Source organism: Lutra lutra, chromosome 4 (assembly GCF_902655055.1).
Source record: "Lutra lutra chromosome 4, mLutLut1.2, whole genome shotgun sequence".
Lineage (NCBI taxonomy): Eukaryota > Metazoa > Chordata > Mammalia > Carnivora > Mustelidae > Lutra > Lutra lutra.
This window is the reverse complement of record NC_062281.1, coordinates 105248891-105268720: the sequence shown is the minus strand read 5'-3', so window position 1 is coordinate 105268720 and position 19830 is coordinate 105248891. Positions and strand designations below refer to the sequence as shown.

The following is a 19830-nucleotide window of genomic DNA, read 5'->3' as shown; positions in this document are numbered from 1 at the left end:
CATACATTGTGTTGCTAATGCAAATGTTTACCAAAGTGTTCTTTTAGTCTTATCATTTAAACTAAGTAAAATGTGTTCTTTAACAAAAATATGAAAATAAACCTGAAAGTAACTATAAGCCAATAACTTGGAGCTTCAATGAAATTTTGTTATAAATAGTATGAATTTTATGCCTTATAATATTATGGATTAGTAGGAATTAAAGTTTATGTGAAGTCGGCAAGAATCCACAGACTTACCATATTGAAAAGGGCTTGGGGATCATTTCATACCTTCCCATATCCAAATTTTATGGAAGGAAAAAATGACTTTTCCAAGGCCTAGGGTCATGCAGCTTGGTAAGCTGCAAATACTCTTTTATCACTTCACTAAGCATAGAAGATATTTTAGTTCCATTTTTACAGACTTATGTGGGTAAATCTTCCTACATGTTTTCTGACTGGGTAGAATTAAATTGTGCCACCATGGGTCTTTTCCAATTTATGCCTTTATGCTTTCTGTATTTTAGTCTAATCCACCCCTGCTTTAGCAGTCACTGACCTTCAGGTACTACAAGTAAATAAGAAGACGCGAAACAAAAGAAATCACTAAGCTTTCCTTATCTCACACTGACACAGCAGTGTCAACAATTCAAGTCTCTCTCAAAAATAATGAGTGAGAGTCAGTCATTCCAATTACCAAGGAAACAGGCAATGGAGATGATTTATAAACAGCATTTGGACATGGATTGTCTGGCATACATGAAAATTAGAACAAAATTAATGCCTTGTAATCTGGATATAGAAATTCATTTAGAATTTGAATTTAATGACTAAGAAAAACAAAGATTTTGATTAGCCAAGCTACTGAAACCCAAAGGGAAAAGCTTAGGTCATAACCACCTAAGGTCAATTGAGAAACTGGCTAATTTAGAACAAGTTCTGGAGTTTGCTTCCATTTCATATCCTTGCCAAATTAAAATTTAATTCCAGGCCCTAATAAGTTTCATAGGTAGAAGCATATAACTTTACCACCCATAATGGAAGGATACGGAACCATTCTCAAGCAACAACTCAAATGCACAGACCATTATATACTTATAATGGAAACTGTGTTATTTGACACCAACATGATGAAAGGCAATTCCTTGAAGTTGTGTGATCCTGATTTGGAGAAGCCCTTATGCATTGCCAGAGTGAAGTCAAAGGTGCCTATTAATCCTCTCTCCCCTTCCAAACAGCCTGTTTGCTAAAACAGGAGCCATTCTTTCTGATCAAGTACCCATATGGTATTTTTGAGTTTAGGTGTAAAGGACAGCACTACTGTGAGTTCTTGCTACCAACGGATTTACAAATTTGAAAGCATCTTTAGAATAGTAGAGTCACTCTAAGTTCTGCAAAAACGTAATGATTCCACAAGGTAAGGATGCAATATAACTTGGTTCAACAAACAAACAGAAACAAAGAGGAGGGGCAGCTCCAGACTATGGTTCCTTGGTCTCTTCAGTAGTTTTTACGGTTATTTGCTAAACCTGTCAAAGTATTTATCCAAGACAGAGTTTTTCAGCTGCTTAGCTTTCTTTTTACAATTACATCCTTTTGCTAGTATTTTTTGGTTTCATTGTAGTTAGGCTATTAATTCTGAGTCCGCTCCTTTTAACCCACTGTGCTATGTGCTTCCCTTACATAAGACGCTTTCCTCCAGATATGGTAGGAAAACAACATGCCTGCATCTCTAGCAGTGGCATTTATGATATTTTACACATACCATATAAGGGGAGCCTGTTTTAGCTCCATGACAGTACTTTTTTTTTTTTTTAAAGATTTTTTATTTATTTATTTGACAGAGAGAGATCACAAGCAGGCAGAGAGGCAAGCAGAGAGAGAGGAGGAAGCAGGCTCTCCGCTGAGCAGAGAGCCCAATGCGGGGCTCGATCCCAGGACCCTGAGATCATGACCTGAGCCGAAGGCAGCGGCTTAACCCGCTGAGCCACCCAGGCGCCCCATGACAGTACTTTTAATTCCCTTTCCAGAACATCAGTGCAGAAACTTTTGCTGCTCTCTGGTACACATTATTTAAGGACGCTGGGGGTCTGCTGCTTATCCTAGAATCACAGTTTTGTACGTAGATAGGAAAGCAAAGACCTATGTCCACTAATCCAGGTCATGAAGTATTTACCCGCTTTTCACTTCTTAACCTCAGCTGCTGATGAACTTTCTGGAGCTGAACCAAGGGACACAAAGCTGAATTGATTGGCCCTTTCTAGCGACTATTCCTTTCATCCTCTTTGCGTGTCTCCTCGGATGGGAGTTCCTTTTGTTACTTTCAAAGTCGGCAAAGCTGGAAGTCATCTTTTGGCCCTACAGCACTTTTTTTTAAGTCTCACATTAACTGAAATACCGTGGAGCAGGCTCATTCCCATCCATGGAAGATCTGCTGGTGAGAGCTCAAGCCGCTGTGCCTTGCAGCGATGTGGAGACCTCCTGTGCCTGCTTTTATCAGGACTCAGCTGGGGCTGCCATTCATTATTTGTGCATCCACTTGCCACCTGCCTCCTAGGTTTTCACTTCAGGAAAAACCTCCTCAGGTCCAGTTCTCTCTGTGCACAGCCTGCTTGTTCCAACAGAACATTCAGTCGCTTCCAGCAGGAAGGCCGCCTGGATCCTGGTTACTCGTTTGGCAGGACTCACATTTTCTAGGATATGATCTTGCTGCCCATCCTTAACTTTTGAATTGAGAATGTGATATTTAGGTCCAGAGAGGTTTTCTGCCTTTTCTTTCAACTCAAGATGCTTCTGTTTCTAATCCCTGTCTCAAAGCAGCTCTAGATTTTTAGATAAGGCTTTCAGGCTGGCCGATTTTGTAAGGCTCTCTTACATTCCATTTTAACTTTAATGTTTAACATCTGCAAAGTGCTCTGAGATGTTTTCCGGAGGATGCAATGCGTATCATTTGACTGATGGCTCAATCAATGAGTGGTCCTTCCCAATGTTCCTCAAAATACTTCAAGTGAGCTTACAAATGCATCTTGTATCTTGTGTCCAAATTCTTCATTACCTCAAGAAACCCTCAAACTTCAAAATCGGACTTGAGACCACTTTTAAAGAAACATGAACTTTTTCTTTATTGTCAGCAATGCATATATAATGCCATATAGACCCTGTTTTTATGACATCCATAATATGATGCACTAATAAAATTATTGAGTGCTAATTTTTTAAATTGTAGGAATAAAGTAATCTTGGTTCATTAGAAGCAACTTGGTAAGAATGTAGTATTTCAAATTAAATATAAAATTCCTATGAACTACCAACTGTTTGGTAAAAATGCTACCCTGTTAATACTTAACTGTCCAAAATAATGAAACAGAATCATAGCACAGATGATTTAAAATAGCAGAAAATACAAAAAGTTTTTCTGTTTGATATTATATTGCATTTTGCACGGAATAAACCTAGTGAGAAGTATTTTACCAGTCACAATTTTTTTGTTGTTATTAAAATTACCTTCTTCTGGAATTTGAGAGGCAGGGTGGGGTGGGGGGAGGGTCGTGGGGGAAGGGAGGGAAAAAATTAAAGAAGATGGGACCCCGGAGGGAGACAAACCATAAGAGACTCAATCTCAGGAAACAAACTGAAGGTTACTGGAGGGGAGGGGTCTGGGAGATGGACATTGGGGTGGGTATGTGCACTAGTGAGTGCTGTGAATTGTGTAAGACTAATGATTCACAGACCTGTATCCCTGAAGGAAATAATACATTATATGTTAAAAAAAAAATGCCTTCCTCTGTCTGCATGAGCAGTTAGAGGCAGAGGAAGGAAGAGGAAAAATGCATGTGAAAGATGGGCCCTGTGACTCAAACACAAGGTGAAACACAAATCACTGGAAGTTGACCGCATTTGTCCATTGTTCTAAGAATCATAAATCATGTGGACTCTGAAATGTTATCTAAAACTTGCAAACTGAATTTACAGTGAAAAATATGAGTAGGGCAATATAAAACTCAATTGGAATTCTTAGAATTATCAGGATTCTGAGGCAAAATTACAGGGGTCTCTTATAAACAACTTTTCAGTGCACAAAATTTCTAAGAAGCGATCGAATTAAACTGACCTTTGAAATAAGAGCAAAATAAGGACCACAGATTGAAAAGAACTAATCAATGCTTACCATTAAACTTTTAAATTTTCTATTTTCTGCAATGTGAAAAAAGCCATCTCTTGTTAAAATCTTGATGTGCTTGGCTTCATTATTGTACCTGTGGGCAATGAATAACGTATGAATATAAATGTGTTTTTAATCAGTAGAAATCAATAATTACCAGAGGGCATGCCCCAATAAAATTATAGGAATTAATTCTGAAGACAAAATATATACCTATGCCAATACACTGGTGACAGCTAATTAACAAAATATATTTACTAGATTGGTTGAAGATACAACTAATATTTGAAGTGAGAAGGGGATTTTTTGTTTTTTTTTTTTTTAACTAGATTGGTCAACTACTCAACAGAGTGACCAATTACTTTGCCCAATTTACTGAGCAAGTTCAGTTTGAGAATATAGAAAAACAAAATCAAAGAAGACAAAATCTAGTAACATATATTTTTAGACTTAATGAGAAACACACACATCAAATCACCAAAATATAATGTTATGAAAGAAATCTAATATGCCAATTAGTGGCCTATAACACTTAATACTGTTTTTCTAACAGATATTTTCAAGTATTAATGAACTGTCTGGATAGATGCATTATTTCTGCTGCAATTAGAACCTTGGTTTTTAACATCAGTGTTATATGTGTCAGATGGTCTATGCAATTATGAAAACAGGAAATCTATTTCTGTAAAAGTACTTGTCCTACTTACTTAATGCTAATTGCATATTCTCCTGACTCTTTGGTCCTGTGCCTCACAAGGTAAGTACTATTTACCCTATTAATAAGTTCAGTTTCTGCCTGCAATCTTTCCATTGCTCCAGCATACCTGAAAGAAAGAATGACACAGAAAGTCTGGGTAATATACCTGGAACAGAACCAAAGCTGAAAGTAAGTATCTGTCAAGATTTTAACTTAGTGGCAGATCGGAGGTGTTTTTACTTCGATACTAACTAATTACATTACTTCAAAAAAATAAGGCAAAAAAGTGTCCTTTGAAAAGTGAAAAGCAAAGGCTCTACAAAGCTAGCATGGTGAAGTGAACAGCGCCCAATGCATAAAAAGCACCCAGTCAATATTTATCAAATAAATAAATGAGACAAAGAGGGGAGTGAGTAGGTATTGAGTTAGAGAGGGACTTACAGGGAGTTTGAGAACAAGAAGGAAAAAGACTTGTAAGGGAGGGACTACCAAGTATAGGACATTTGCATAGAAAAGGTGAAATTTTAGAGGGGAGAGTGTAGGGGGTTTAGGCGAGCCTGGTGGTGAGTATTAAGGAGGGCACATATTGCATGGAGCACTGGGTGTGGTACATAAACAATGAATCTTGAAACACTGGAATAAAATAAAATAAAATTTTAAAAAAATTAACCAAATTTAAAAAATAAAAGGTAGATATTTTCAACAATAGAATTCTTCCTAAACTATCTTCACCTTATACATACCCAAATTCCATAACATTAACAGTAACAATCAATGGCCCAAATCCAATGTTAAGATACTCTATAGCGACCCTTTCACATCAAATACATGTTTTACATTTAATGGCAAAATATAGCAGAGATTTTGGGCAATGAAAGTTAGAGGGAAAAATTTCACATCTCAAAACTCATGAATTAGTATTTCAAAACTTCACGAATTAGTATTCCAGAAAATTCTCTGATTCACACATAGACTAGGGTAAGTCAGTTTAAATACCCACATTTAATTTATACCAAATGCTTATTTAAGATACAAAAGTTTGTTGAAGGAGGACATGTGAGATTTCTAGCAAGTATAGAAGGAGAGGCAAGGGCATTTTATGCAGATGGTACCTTGGGATAAAAGCATTTATGATAACCTATGAACTATTAGTACCTGGGATGTTCTGATCACTCTTCCATCTTATCTCTCACTAGTCTCCAACCTTCTTTCAGGTTCAGGAATTCACCAGCCTCTTTTTGGTCTTAAGAGTCTTCCCATAGACTGTTACTGCCTGTACAACACTCACCCAATCCACACACATTCCTTCTCATCACTCAAGCTTAGAGTGACCTTCTCTGACCATCTCATCTGAAGAATGTTGTCCTGCATCTTACACTTCACTCCATTATTCTTATTACACTATTGTAATCTCTCCATGGCACCTGCTGCAATTAGATATAGTATATGCATTTTTGTCAAAGTAACACATGAACATAGCTTCTAAAAGTCAACTTGTGCTATAATAATAATGAAAAAGTAGCATTACCCCTTCTAATTAGTTTTCTATCCCAAGTTCCATTTCAAGCATTTTATCTATTTTTTTTTAAATCTGTGCTTGCATATTTCTAAATAATCAAACTACAATTTCTTAATTTATTAATTTTAGGTGTCAGGAAGGAAAATCATTTTCTTCTCCATTCATGCTCATTCCTTAATGGTGCTTCTCCTCACTCTTGTTTCCGTAACCTCTACAAAGCCAAGCCATCATCTGGCCCAGTTTTTCACGTTTTCATAGTCAAAGAACATCCGACATCCAAAAAACAATTCCTCAAGTTTTTGTTCGCTAAACCTTATCTTGCAAATTCTCTCCAGATTCTCCAAGAGAATGATAAACCTATGAGTAATACACTTCTCAACACCATATACTGAACCTGTCCGTTTTTTTTTCTACAGAGACATTCATTTCTTCCAGATCCTCTTTGTCTAGTCACTACTACTTGCTCTCTAAGCTGAATTTTTATAGTCTTGGGACATCCCATTGGTTTCATTCCCTGGATTCTCTATCTCCCTCTTTATTGGTTTATTAGCTCATCCTTCAGCTTCCTGTAAGTGGATACATGGGTTGTAATACTCAGAAAGCCTCCCTTCCAGAAAAACATTTTTAGTTTACTTGATATTTAATTGAGAATTTGTCTGAGTATACAATTCTAGGTGAGAAATTACTTTCCTTCTCAGATTTTGAGACATTGTCCTATTGTCTTCTCACTGGCAATTGAGTGCCATTCTGATTCTTTATATGTGATCTAATTTCTTTTTCCTCCCTGGAAGCTTTCAGACTCTGTTTGCTCTACATTGTAAAATTTCATGATAACGTGCCTTCCACTTAAATGCCATACATTTTACTTCAATACTGTCCTGGGTTCTCAGTGGCATCTTTGATTTCGAGCCATATATCCTTCAGTTCTGGGAAAATTTTGTCTTATTTTTTTTTTGACAATTGTTGCTCTGTTTTCTCTTTCTTGAGTTCCCACTAAACAAAGGCTGTGCCTCCTGGATCAACTGTCTAATTTCCCTCTCTTTTCTTCCATATTATCAAATTATTTCTCTGATTTTCTGGAGGATTTGCTCAAGTTTATTTTCCAACTCTACTACTTAATATTTAATTTAGAATAACTCTTTCTTGTTCTCTGATTTTCCTTTTATAAAACATCCAGATCACTTCCATAGGTACTGTCCTCTCTTAATTCTGAGAATATAAATTAAAGGCTTAAAAAGTAAATCTTTCTTCTGCTCATTCTAATGTCTGCCTTTTCCTTGTTTCTTTTCCCCATTTATTCTATTTGCACTCTAGTTCAAGGCTTTTCTCAAATGCCTAGTTACTCTTTGTTGCCTGTTTATACTTGGGAGAGAGGCATCTCAGTGGGGGTGGGGAGCACCGAAGCAGACTCGCTGGGTAGGAACATAATCATTTGGCAAGAATGTGATTCATGGGGCTGGATAATATCCAAATGATTTTCAGATTTTTTTTTTTTTTAACCAAGTCTATTCAGTTCCTTTAGAGAAAAATCTTCCAGATTCCTGTCTGGATGCAATGAGAGGATAGTCTGTGTGTATTAGACCCAGCTGTCACAGTATTGGAACTGAGCTATATAAAGGACCTGGGGATCGTCATCATTCAGTGTGCAGACTTTCCTTAATTTGACTACTCCACAGCAGAGCATCTCCCTCAATCTCTGCTGGCGTTGCTCTTTCTAAGTGTAAGCCCTACATGGCTCAGTTTTTCCCACATAATAAACTTTCTAATTCCACTGTCTCCTGCTATGGTAGGGGAAAAGTAAGTTGTCTATATGGAGAATGGGGTAGGAATCTTGGCATCTGCATCCTGTTCTTCATATGGATTTTCAGATAGTTCCCCAGTTTTAAGCCCCATGTCTCATCCCTGCCTGCAGCATGTGTAACCCACCCACCACCACCCCCACCCACCAACACATACACACAATCAGACTACATACAAAGAATCAGAAATCAGAATGGTCTCTTCCCACCATCTTGGAACTGTGGAGGTCTGCTGGGAAAAGGACTCCTAAATCAACAAATATGACTGGAAGGCTGTGGTCCACGGCTGTTTTTGCTGTCTAGAAAGTGGGGCCTCCAGAACCCGAGGAAGCACACAGCTCTTCCCAAAATTGAAGGTGTTTATGCTCAAGATGAAACTGAATTCTAGGCAGAGATGTGCTTACGTGTACAAAACAAAGAGCAATACAATGACTCTTGGTGGCAAATGGAACAAAACCAGAGTAATCTTGGGAAAAGTAACTCAGGCTCATGGAAATAGTGACATGGTTCGTGCCAAATCCCAAAGCAACCTTCCTACTAAAGGCATTGGCCACAGAATCCATTTGATGCTGTACTCCTAAAGGATTTAGATTTACTGAAAAGTAAATAAATAAAGCTGTAGATTTATTCTCTTGGAAAGGAAGGGAGGGGGAGAGAGAGAGAAAGAAAGGAAATAAATCAGAATGGCATTGAGTTGGAAGTTAGAAGACAATAGAGCAATGCCTGAAAATCTGAGATGCAAAATAGTTTCTCACCTAGAATTCCATACCCAGGCAAATGAAGATAATCACCTTGATTCTACCCAAGAGACAAAGTTTACCTTGTGAGAGTAACTTGTTTTTAAATGGAGATGTAATGAATAGACAATGCAGTTGGTGGATATCCAACTTCTTGATGACTTGAGAACCACATGTCATCATTCAGCATCATTTTCTCTAAACAGTGTAGTATTTCCAAAATTGGAAGTCTCCATTTCTGATATTCTTGACCATTTTGTCCCCCAGCAGAAAGCATTTCCCATGAAACTGTCTGTTTAGTGTGAATAAACTAAGTTGCTCAAGAGAAAGAAAAAAAGCAATTTAAAAATTTTACTATGAAATATCTTTATTTGTTCCTGTCTTCAAGGCTCTTCCCTTATCTGAACACTTTGATTTTTATCATCATTAGGAACAATACTATTCTAAGTCATATTTTCAATAGAATTTTACATATCTACAAGGGTGCATTTTAAAATAAAGTGCTCAAAAACTAATCTCCTGTACCTGGGAACCACTCAAGGCACAAGAGATTAGTTTTTTCAGTTTATTTTTTCTTTTTCAGTTTATTTCTTTTTCTTCTTTCTTCTTTTTTTTTTTCTATTTTCTTTTCAGTTTATTTCATGAAATCCATGTAGTTTGTAGCATTAGTATTTATCTTTAAAATCATTACCCTCATAACTACTATGCCTAGTTATGTGCAAAATAATAAAAGAAAAGAGAAGGAAGCTGATCACCACACTCTCATGATTTTATCAGCTTCTGGTGGTGTTCCCTTTGATTATCCTTGCTACCAGCTCTATTCTCCAAATTTAATTCCTGTCAAGATCATGGTTTTTAATTCCATGTGGTTCTAACCTCAAATTTATCTTTAACTAAATAAAAATGTAGCAAAGCTTCCCAGTTCTATCAAAGCCTGCTATAATTTCTTCAGCAAGCTCAGGGAGGTCAGAGAAAGCCGGTAATAGCTACAGAGGGCAGACACGATGGTTGGGGAGAGCAAGGGGGCTGATGGGAAGAATTCCATACTTTGGAGAGTGTAGTCCTATAACAACTGGGCATTTTCTATGCTTTGGTTATAGAATAGAAAATAATCAGAATGCTTTTTGTTTTAAATTTTTAAAAGATTTTATTTGTCAGAGAGAGAGAAAGAATGCACATGAAGGGGTGTGGCAGGCAGAGAGAGAGGGAGAAGCAGATGCCCTGCTGAACAAGGAGCCCATGTGGGGCTTAATCCCAGGACCCTGGGATCATGACCTGAGCTGAAGGCAGGTGCTTAACTGATGGAGCCACCTGGACATCCCAAGAACACTTTAAAAATACAAGACATTTCAGGTGTTCTATCTACACCTGCAAACTAAACTAGTACTATAAACTCTCAGAATATCTCATTTATATATATATACTGATATCTAATTTGTATGCCTATACTTCATATCTAGAAAATAAAACAGATGCAGTCCTTTTAAGAGGAGCCAAACATAAAACTCAAGGAAACAATCATAAATAAGTTTCGTACTTAAAGAGTTTCGTACTTAAGAGTACAAAACTCATGTTTCGTACTTAAAGAGGCAATATGGCAATATACAGATGGCATAACTTGGAATCCCAGCTCCAGTGCTCACTACTTGCATGGCCTTAACCTTAGTTTCCTCATCTGTAAAGATAATAACAACCTTCTTCTTAGAGATGTTGGAACACAAAACGAAATAAAACGTAAAATACTAAGCACATAGTAAGCGCTTGGTATATATTAGTCATTACCATCTATGATCACCACTATTCTGGATCCTAAACAGACTTTTTCCAGTTGAAGATATCACCTCCCCTTAAACTCATCATGTCTAAAAAGTAATAATCACCATCCCCTTTGCTTCCTTATTTCTATTAGTGATAATGTTAGCCTCTAAGTGATAAGTGGGCTCCATGTAGACCCAGAACGTGAGACATGGATACATCTTGCTCCTTTCACGTTACAATTTACGATCTACTATCCTTTCTGGACTAATTTTTAGTTTCAGACAATGGAATCATATATTTTTTTCTCTGTTTCATGAAATCTACTCTTCGAAAATATAAGATACATATTTGCCTATGACTCACTCCTTTCTGTGACTGTTACAACTTTGAACTTAGTCAGGTGTGTGCATGCATACATACACACACACACACACACACACACACACACACCCCACTCTGATGAAGTTATGGAAAGGTCAGCGATATATAAATTCATTATCGTGTTTTGTTGCATCTGAAAACACCTTTAGCCAGGACAAATAGAAATGGAAGGTGGTTTACTAACTCCATATTTAAGGCATCCTCGAGCTAAGGTTATGGTATTTCAACTTAGCTGCATAAACATTTTTAATACTTACCAGGGTTGGCAAGAATAATCTACAGGTTTGGGCACCTAGGATATAAAAAGCCAAAAAAATAGATTAAGTTTACTTAAGGGAAGCTTTTAGGAATCAATCATTAATTCAGTTGCGCTGACTCAGCTCTATAAAACCCTAAATAGCACAGTCCTGGAACTATCCATTCACAGTTTTATACAGAGTGAATCATAGTATATGTCAGATAAGTAGAAAATAATTCATTTCACTTTAATTCATTCTTTCATTCATTTTACCACCACTGTACCTCCAAGAGGAGAGATAACAGGAAAAATATGAACTGGAAGCTTTTGGTATTTATTTTCAAGGCAGTTTAATCCTACCACAAAAAAATTAAAATGAAAATGTTAGGAAACCCAAATAGCACTCTGCTTTCCCAGAAAGCAGGCAAAGTAAAAATACATACTGGATGTACACTCTTATTTTGTATCACAAATTCTAACCTCTGATTTTGAAGTCTACCAACTGCCAAACCTTTTATTGATGAAAAATCATGGGAAATATTCATTTTTCCCTTTTCTCCTATGGAGCTTTGCAGAAGAGAACAATGTTACATTTGCTGTGCAAACAAAGAAAAAGAAAAAAAAAAACTTCTAGTTGCTGATTATAACTAGAAAATGAACAAAGCCAAAGAAGGTACACCAATATTCCAAGAATAACAAAATACATACTATTAGAGGAGAATAAAGTTTATAGATTCTTAAGGAAAGACAAGGAGTATGAATAGTTTGTTTTATATTTAGAAATTTTCCATGAATCTCTGTTACCTTTAATTTTTAACAGAGCTCTGATCAATATAAATACATCTCTTAGCTATGTCCGTTTTCATAATGGGCTGTTAGTATTTTGACCTTCCAGATTAATAGTTATATATAATAAAATTATCTTTCTGGTCAGAGCATCTCCAAAGTTATTAGTATTTAAATATTTTTATCTTATGGATCCCATGTTTAATTTCACCACCATGTAAAATCCTAATACACAGAAAATAATTTTTAGACTATATTACACCCATTCAAATCCTACACATATTTTCTTATACCATTTTGTTTTCACAAATAGGAATCAATTGTCAATAATTTCTCTTTAGAAGATATACATAGGTTCGGAAGTCTAATGGAAAAGTATTTCCTCCTTCCTTCTCCCACTTTGTATTCTTTAAATGCATACTTATTCCTAAATCAATCCTTCTCCCTAGAGAGTTGAAACAAAAAAGCAAACACAACACAACAAAACAAAACCAATAACACAAAGAGGGGACAGAGAAGGGAAAAGAACTTCAACATATTCTATGTTGAAAGCTGAAAGATCCACAAAGAGGGTGATAGAACATTCTAGAGCAGAACCAATATCCCAGGCTATTTCAGTCTGATGTCCTTTCAGAGCTTTCTCACTCTTTGGTGAATATATTCTGATAGGTGAAGTGCCAGGACTATCTTCTCAGCACTGATCCCTATACTGAGGGTGGGATCCTATCCTTCTCCATCTGTCATGGGCCCTCCCCACTTCTTTTTTTGGGCTTTTCTTATATAAAACAATACAGACTTTTCTTCTGGATACTTTCCTATCTTTGACTGTGTTCTCATCTTTGATCATTTCTCCCTAATGCCTTTTTCCTACCTTCATCACAGGCTGTTTACATCGTTAAACTCTGGCTGTAGTTACACAGTTTTAAAAAAATATTTTACTGGATATAGAGCATGCATGTAAAATAATATATATAAGATATGTGCTTCTCCCTGAAGTACATCTTATATGAGTTAGAGCAGACAGTTAGAAGTAAGTTTTTCTGTGTTTGTTTGGCTAGAAATGTCATTACTTCATCCCTACAGAGGAAAGATAAATTTCTAAGTTGACTAATTTCCTTCCAAAACTTTGAACATATCATTCTTATTGCCTGAAATATTAAAGTTTCACGCTATAGAATCTCCATTTGGTTCTTTTTAATAGTTCCTATTTCTCTGTTGAGGTTTCCTGTGCATTCATTATGAACATACTTTCCTTTATGTCCTTAAGCATAGTTATAATAGCTACTTTAAAAAATCTTTCCCTGCTAATTACATCATTTGGGACATCTCAGGGTCATTCTCCTTTGATTGCTTTTTCTTTTGAGTATAATCTGTGTTTTCCTCCTCCTTTACATATTGAGTAGTTCTGGGTAGTATCTTGGACAATTTGAATAATACACTGTAGAAGCTCTGAATTCCATGATGCTTCTAGAAAGAGTGCGATTTTTCTTAAAGTAGGCAGTTAATTTGGTTGAACTCCAACAGCAAACTACCTCCCCTGTGGTGAAGAGGCAGATGAATTCTCAGTTTTGTTCTTTTAGCCTCAACTGAGCCACGTTGGGAGTCTGCACCAGGCAGCCAAACTGAGGCACAGTTTATACACAGAACTTGAGGTCCCTCTCCCTCTGACACTTTCTAAGATTTCGGGCTTCCCATTCCACTTCAAGCTTGAAGTTTCCTTTAAGCTCCACACTCTGCTTCTTCAAGCTAGGGATACTATGAGGTTTCTCTCTGAATTTTAACTACCCTGCATGGTGCAGCCCAGTGTCTGTTCTCAAGCCAGCCCCAAAAACAAGAAGCTGACCTAGAGTCATCCTCTTTCACTGAGTGTCAACTCTTCCCTTAGTCAATGCCTTCAGACTGTTGATGCTTTACTATCTTGCCCAGAGTTTGTAGCTGTTTTCTGCAGGAGGTCTGATCCAATAGGGGCTACTTGGCAACTACCAGAAGTGAAAACTTTTGTTGCCTCCATTATTGCTGCTGTTAGCTATGAGTCAAGTCATCAACTCTTTATAGGTAATCTGTATTCTCCTTAAGGTTGGTTTTAATATTTTCTCCTTGTGTTTGATGTTCTGCCATTGAAATGAACTAAAATGTACGTAGGTGTTGATTAATTTTATACACTTTTCTTGACTCTTGAGATTAGTTTTACCATAAGTTCTGGAAAATTCTGTGCCATTATTTATTTGAAAATTGCTTTTCCACACTATCTCTATTCTCTCCTTCAGTAACATGCATTTGAACTTTATCACTTCATTCTCTTTCAGATTTCCACTTCTTAATTTCTCTGGACTACTCACTGAGAAGTTTCTTCAGATTTGTCTTCCAATTTTCTACCCAACTGTGTCTAATATGTCATGTAATGTTTCCATTAAGGTTTTCATTTCATTTACTCTGCCTGATTCTTTGTGAAATACAACCAAGAAATTTGGAAAGTGGCTTGTTCTCTTCTTAGAGTTTTATTCTTTTTTATTTCTTCAACCATATTAAATACAAAAAGTTGACCTTGGTACCTGATAATTACAATACTTGCTGTCTTTGTGTATCTAATTCTGAGTTTTACTTTTTCTGCTGAACTTTGCTTAAGATGGTTTGTTTAATCATGCATGTGAAAATCCCATACTGTGATAAAGTCCCTAGGACTTTATCTATAGAAATTCTTTAAGGACTGTATGTAATGAGGCTCCAATCCAGAGACAATCTGTATTTGTACTGGAAACACAATCAACACGGAATCATTTTAAACTGTTTCTAGCTTAGAATTATTGCACTCACAGAGCTGGTATCAATTTCAGCCCCACTCCTTGGTGGTTTCTGGATCTAAAGCTAGGAATTCTTAGGGGAGATTGCTCTCTTTTTTCTTCCCAACTCAGATCCAAAATGAAGATAGACATATCTTCTGTGGAACTGCTTTCTTCCTGCTCACCCACCGAGGACTTCTGGAGTCACAAAGAGTTACCCAAGTTTGCACTGTGCTGTAGCTCCAGGCTTCGTCTCCAGTCACCATATTGCCAGAAATGAAACTGTCTCATTTATATTCCTCCTGCATTCTCCTCAGTTCTAATTTTCTAAGTGTATACTTCAGAACTTTTGTTAGACTGGCACAATATATATTGGAGAATAACTTTTGAGTTCAGAATGGAATATTCCACACTACTCATGGGCCCTGATAAACAATATGTCCCAGGGTCAAAGAAGACACCATCTTCCAAACTCCTTCAACGTATCCTCCCTTCCGATCTCCCCACCTATTTATCTTCACCTAACTTATCCTAAACCAACAAATGAATCTATAATTTCATTAAGTAAGCACTAAAATTTTAATAACTATTTGTTAACTTTACACTGTAAAACAATCATATTTAGTTAGTATTCCCACCCATAATTTTGTATTCCTCTTTAAGTCCTTACCAGCTTAAAATTCTGAACATGGTTTTCCTTCTAGTAACTAAGTCAACAAATACCATTTGCTGTAAGCTGATATAATTAGTATCTACTACTGTTAATTACCTAGGTTCAGCTAGGAAATTTGCCTCCTTTTTCATACCTTTGTTCATTCATACAAACAATTGTATTAAATACCTGCCATGTGCCAGAATTTTCCTAAAATAAAACTTCAAATGTTCATTTTATGCCATATTCAAGAGGCTGTAAAAAGATAACATAACTTGATATATGAAATGTTTAATGTTCTTGATTTGATGTCTTTTGGTTCCCAAACATCTTAATATTAGAATGTATAATCTCCTGCTTCCTGCCTACATATGAATATCATTGTTTTAAGCATAGGGAGCCTGAATCTTGTTCATACAAATTACAGAAAACTAACTAAAAACTCATTTTGCTTACATAATTAAATAAGAGTGGTATCAAGGTTCAACAATTTTCTAAGATTATTAGATAAGAACATGTGCCATTAGATCACAGAACCAATAGAATAGCAAATTCTTTTTGATTCCCTTTGCTTCTAAAATTAATGAAGCTGGAATGAGTATGGTAAATTAATTTACAGACTACATTCCAAAATCAAGGATGGCAGACATTTATGATATTGAAAAGGATGCCCAGTTTATAAATCTAAAGAAGTAAAATACAGCCAGCAAGATAATTTAAGGAGTTTTGTGCGTTTTTTTTTTTTAACCATCAACTCTATTAGTAAAGGAATTTCATTTACTTCAAATCAAGAACTTCAAAAGTTTCATAGAAAAATCTACCCTAAACATCAACTTACAATAAAATAATGTCACCTTAAACAGAAATTTTTAAATCTAATAAAACATCAGAAAGTACATTTTATGTTATATTCATCCATAATGTTTGAGTGAATGCTCATTCTTTCTCCTTGTATCTATCTAATGTGTTTGATGTTTTCAGAAAATGTCATTATGACATTAAATAAATAGTAATGACAAACTAAAGCACAGAAAAATGTATTTTGAGATTTGGTTGAAGGATTTGTGGACTTCATGCTATTTCGCTTTCACACATTCCAGGGGAAGTATAATATCTCTCTATAGCCCAAAATGACTAGGAATAGATTAGAGCCTACCATTCTCACCTCCATGGGAAAAGGGGAAATTGCACCTAATCTGTAGCTTTGATTTATTCCTTCTAACATCTTGTAGACAATTTAATTTTGTAAATTCTACTAAGTTGAATTTTCTCCTTGCATGTATCAATTAAAAATATTTTCTGACAATGGAATCATGAAGATTTTAGAATTATAGTAACATTGACCATGTATTTCAACTTGAAATTATATGATCCCTCCAGAAAGCATTAATAAAGTTATTGAGTGATAAGACCATGTCCTTTGTACATTCTTGCACAATTCATTACAGCATCAAAACCAGGAAAAAATGGAAAGAAAATACTCATACTTACACATGGGCAAGGCTTAACAGCATCACTTGGAAAAAATCCAACTTCTCCAGATGCTAAATTTCTACCCTAAATTAGGAAAAAAAAAATATCAGTTTTAAGAACCCATTTACCACAAATGATAATCTCATAATGCTTTGTACATAGTGTTGTTAATCAGGATCCTCAGAATTATTTACACGTTTTATCCATTCCTAAACATTAACTTACTATGGTTGAAGAAAGAAAGCAGAAGCAAAGAGGTTTTAAAATTATTAAACTTTACGTGTTGTTTCAGATGACAATTATAAAAGAATTCACGTTTGACTTCCCAAACTACCATTCCATCTTGTTAACTTTATATCCCTCAATCAATCCAATATAGAGATAACAGCGTATTTAATCTTTCTATTTTATGTTCACTAATACAAGCAGATGCATTGGTTTTGTGCAGGCTCACAATTAGAAATGTGATTTAAATGGTTACTATTGGCATCTTTAATAGAACTCATAAGAACATTCCTCCAACAAGATAGGAGACATTTCAAGACTTGTGGAAATGGAAAACAACATGATGATGTTTTAGATAGTTTTCAGATTTAGGAGAAATGACAGGGTGCTGATCAAGTAAAGACAGTTAAGATGTTGGAAGAAAGGATTGTAGGTTAAAATGACATTGTAAATGAGAAGAGAGGAAAGAAATTATCAGACTTTTAGGAAAACCTAAACACCAATGGACAAAAAAAAAATAAGAGTTTATTCTTGGAGACCTTTGAACAAATTCTTCTTAATAAAAAAAAAAAAAATCTCATCAGGGAATGTAAATTGATACAGCCACTGCAGAAAACAGTATTGAGTTTCCTCAAAAGATTAAATAATACAAGTACCATATGATCCAGTTATTCCACTACTGGTATTCACGCAAAGAAAACAAAAACACGAATTCAAAAAGATACAAGTGCCCCTATGTTTATTGCAGCATTATTTACAATATTTACAAAAATAAATAATATTATTTACAATAGCCAAGCTATGGAAGCAACCCAAGTGTCCATTAATAGATGACTGGATAAAGAAGATGTGGTGTATGCACTTTTGCAAAAAGACAAACTATACTCAAAATACACTACAGCAATTAGAACATGATATTAAAAAGTTCTTATGACTTCTTGTCCAAAAATTGGGTTTATTTTTATTTGCTCTTTAACCATTGCTTCCTCTCAGTAGCTAAGATGAGTAAATAGCATTATGACTGGTATTACATGCTCAATTATTTTTGACAAAGAAAAGTAACAAAAAAAAATGTTCAGCAAATGTTCCCCTCTTGAAACAGCACCCTTTTGTGCCCATGGAGCTTAGCTATGAGTTCGTGGAGAAAATTTTATAAAGTGGGAATCCAGAATTAAAGGATGAGGAGGAAAAAGAAAAGAAGTGGGGAAAAGGGGAAGAGGTGGAAGAGGTATGGGAAAGAGAGAGAGGAGGTGTAACAGGAAAGGGGGAAGGGTTGGAGGAAGGTAAAAAGAACAGAAAAGGGAAGAGGAAAGGTGAGATTCAGACAGAGGGAAAGCAAATAGCCAATCAAGGACAAGATGTTCATTTGGGCAAGGTTCAAGAATTGTATTGCACTTGCATATCAGGGAAAAAGGTAAATGAACAAGTAGAAGATTCAATTATTTATTCAACAAATACAGTATCTAGTATTAATTTGGTTAAACACTTAGGAAAATGCAAGAATTCATAAATCGTTTCCTGTCTCCCCCTAATCTTCTCAGAGTGAAGATATATATACATATAATTTTAACACATGGTGAAAAGAGCTAAATACTCTTGGGTGCAGAGGAGAGGCTATGGAAACTGGAAAGATATTTTCAGTATTAGGGGTTTGCCTGAAAGCTACATGGAAGAGAGGTGGGGCATGTGAATATAAAATGTGTGGGGTGTGAACATATAGAAATGGAAATGGAGGAGAACATTTTGAAAACAAAATAAAGCATGAGAAAGGGACAGGGGTATAAAAATATAGGTTGTGCATAGGAAACACAAGTAGAGTCTAATAATGGCTTATACTTAGTGCATCCTTACTTATACACCACTCGGAGCATTTCATAATCTTTACAGTGATCCTTTGTGGTAGGCCCAATTACTATCCCCATTTTATAAGTGAGGAAAATGAAGCATAGAGAAGTTAAATGATCACCCCATGATCACAGAGTCAGCAAGTGACATAACCAGAATTCAAATTCAGATGTTCTAACTTCAGAGCTTGGTACTGCCTCTCTGCACAAGCATTAGACTCATAAAGGAGGATGGAGGGACATGGAGCTAAAAGGTGGCAGGGAACCAGTGTGACTGAGACATTTGAATTTATCATGGTGAGGGGGTTTCAGTGATACAGTTATGTGCTTTAGAAGAAGTAAACTGACATCAGTGTGCAAGCTGGCTTGTAGATGGGCATGGTGTGGTAGGTGAGAGTATCATTAGAGAACTATATCACAGTAAGGGAGGAGGGGAAACTGGTACTAAAGATATTGTGGCACTAGAGTCTACAGGGCTTGCCTGGGGAGTGGGTAAAGAGGAGACCACGGGAGTTAAAGACTTGAGTCAAACTGCCAAGGATGGAGGTGATTACATAAGCCACCCAAACAGATAACCTGGTTGTAGATGACAATTATACAGAGGGGAACTTTAAAGTCAATGGAGCAAGACTATCATGGAAGAAAATGTATACAGAAGATAAAAGAGCTTATAGGAATGAATCTAACTAGGAGGCAGGAAGGATGTGACAGGGAGGAGAGTCACAGATTGGAGGGTGATGAGAACACAGTAGCTATAAGGCTGGAATGAAGTGTTCGTCTCTTCAATTGCATTCTCGG

The 19830-nt window shown here is 36.1% G+C and overlaps 1 protein-coding gene and 1 pseudogene across 3 annotated transcripts in view; one reads left to right on the top strand and one right to left on the bottom strand.

Annotated features, from left to right (window-relative positions):
- VAV3 (vav guanine nucleotide exchange factor 3) overlaps positions 1-19830 on the bottom strand; it is a 373454-nt gene that overhangs the window by 24963 nt on the left and 328661 nt on the right. For 2 of the 3 annotated variants that reach the window (XM_047724316.1, XM_047724318.1), the window contains exons 21-24: positions 16982-17047; positions 11292-11326; positions 4851-4967; positions 4150-4237 (exon numbers count right to left, since the gene is read on the bottom strand). In XM_047724316.1, the coding sequence (XP_047580272.1) occupies positions 4150-4237; positions 4851-4967; positions 11292-11326; positions 16982-17047 (306 nt within the window). The remainder of the gene's footprint in view (positions 1-4149; positions 4238-4850; positions 4968-11291; positions 11327-16981; positions 17048-19830) is intronic. The other variant, XM_047724317.1, reaches the window with a different exon arrangement.
- Positions 8420-8739, top strand: LOC125099088 (60S ribosomal protein L35a-like; annotated as a pseudogene).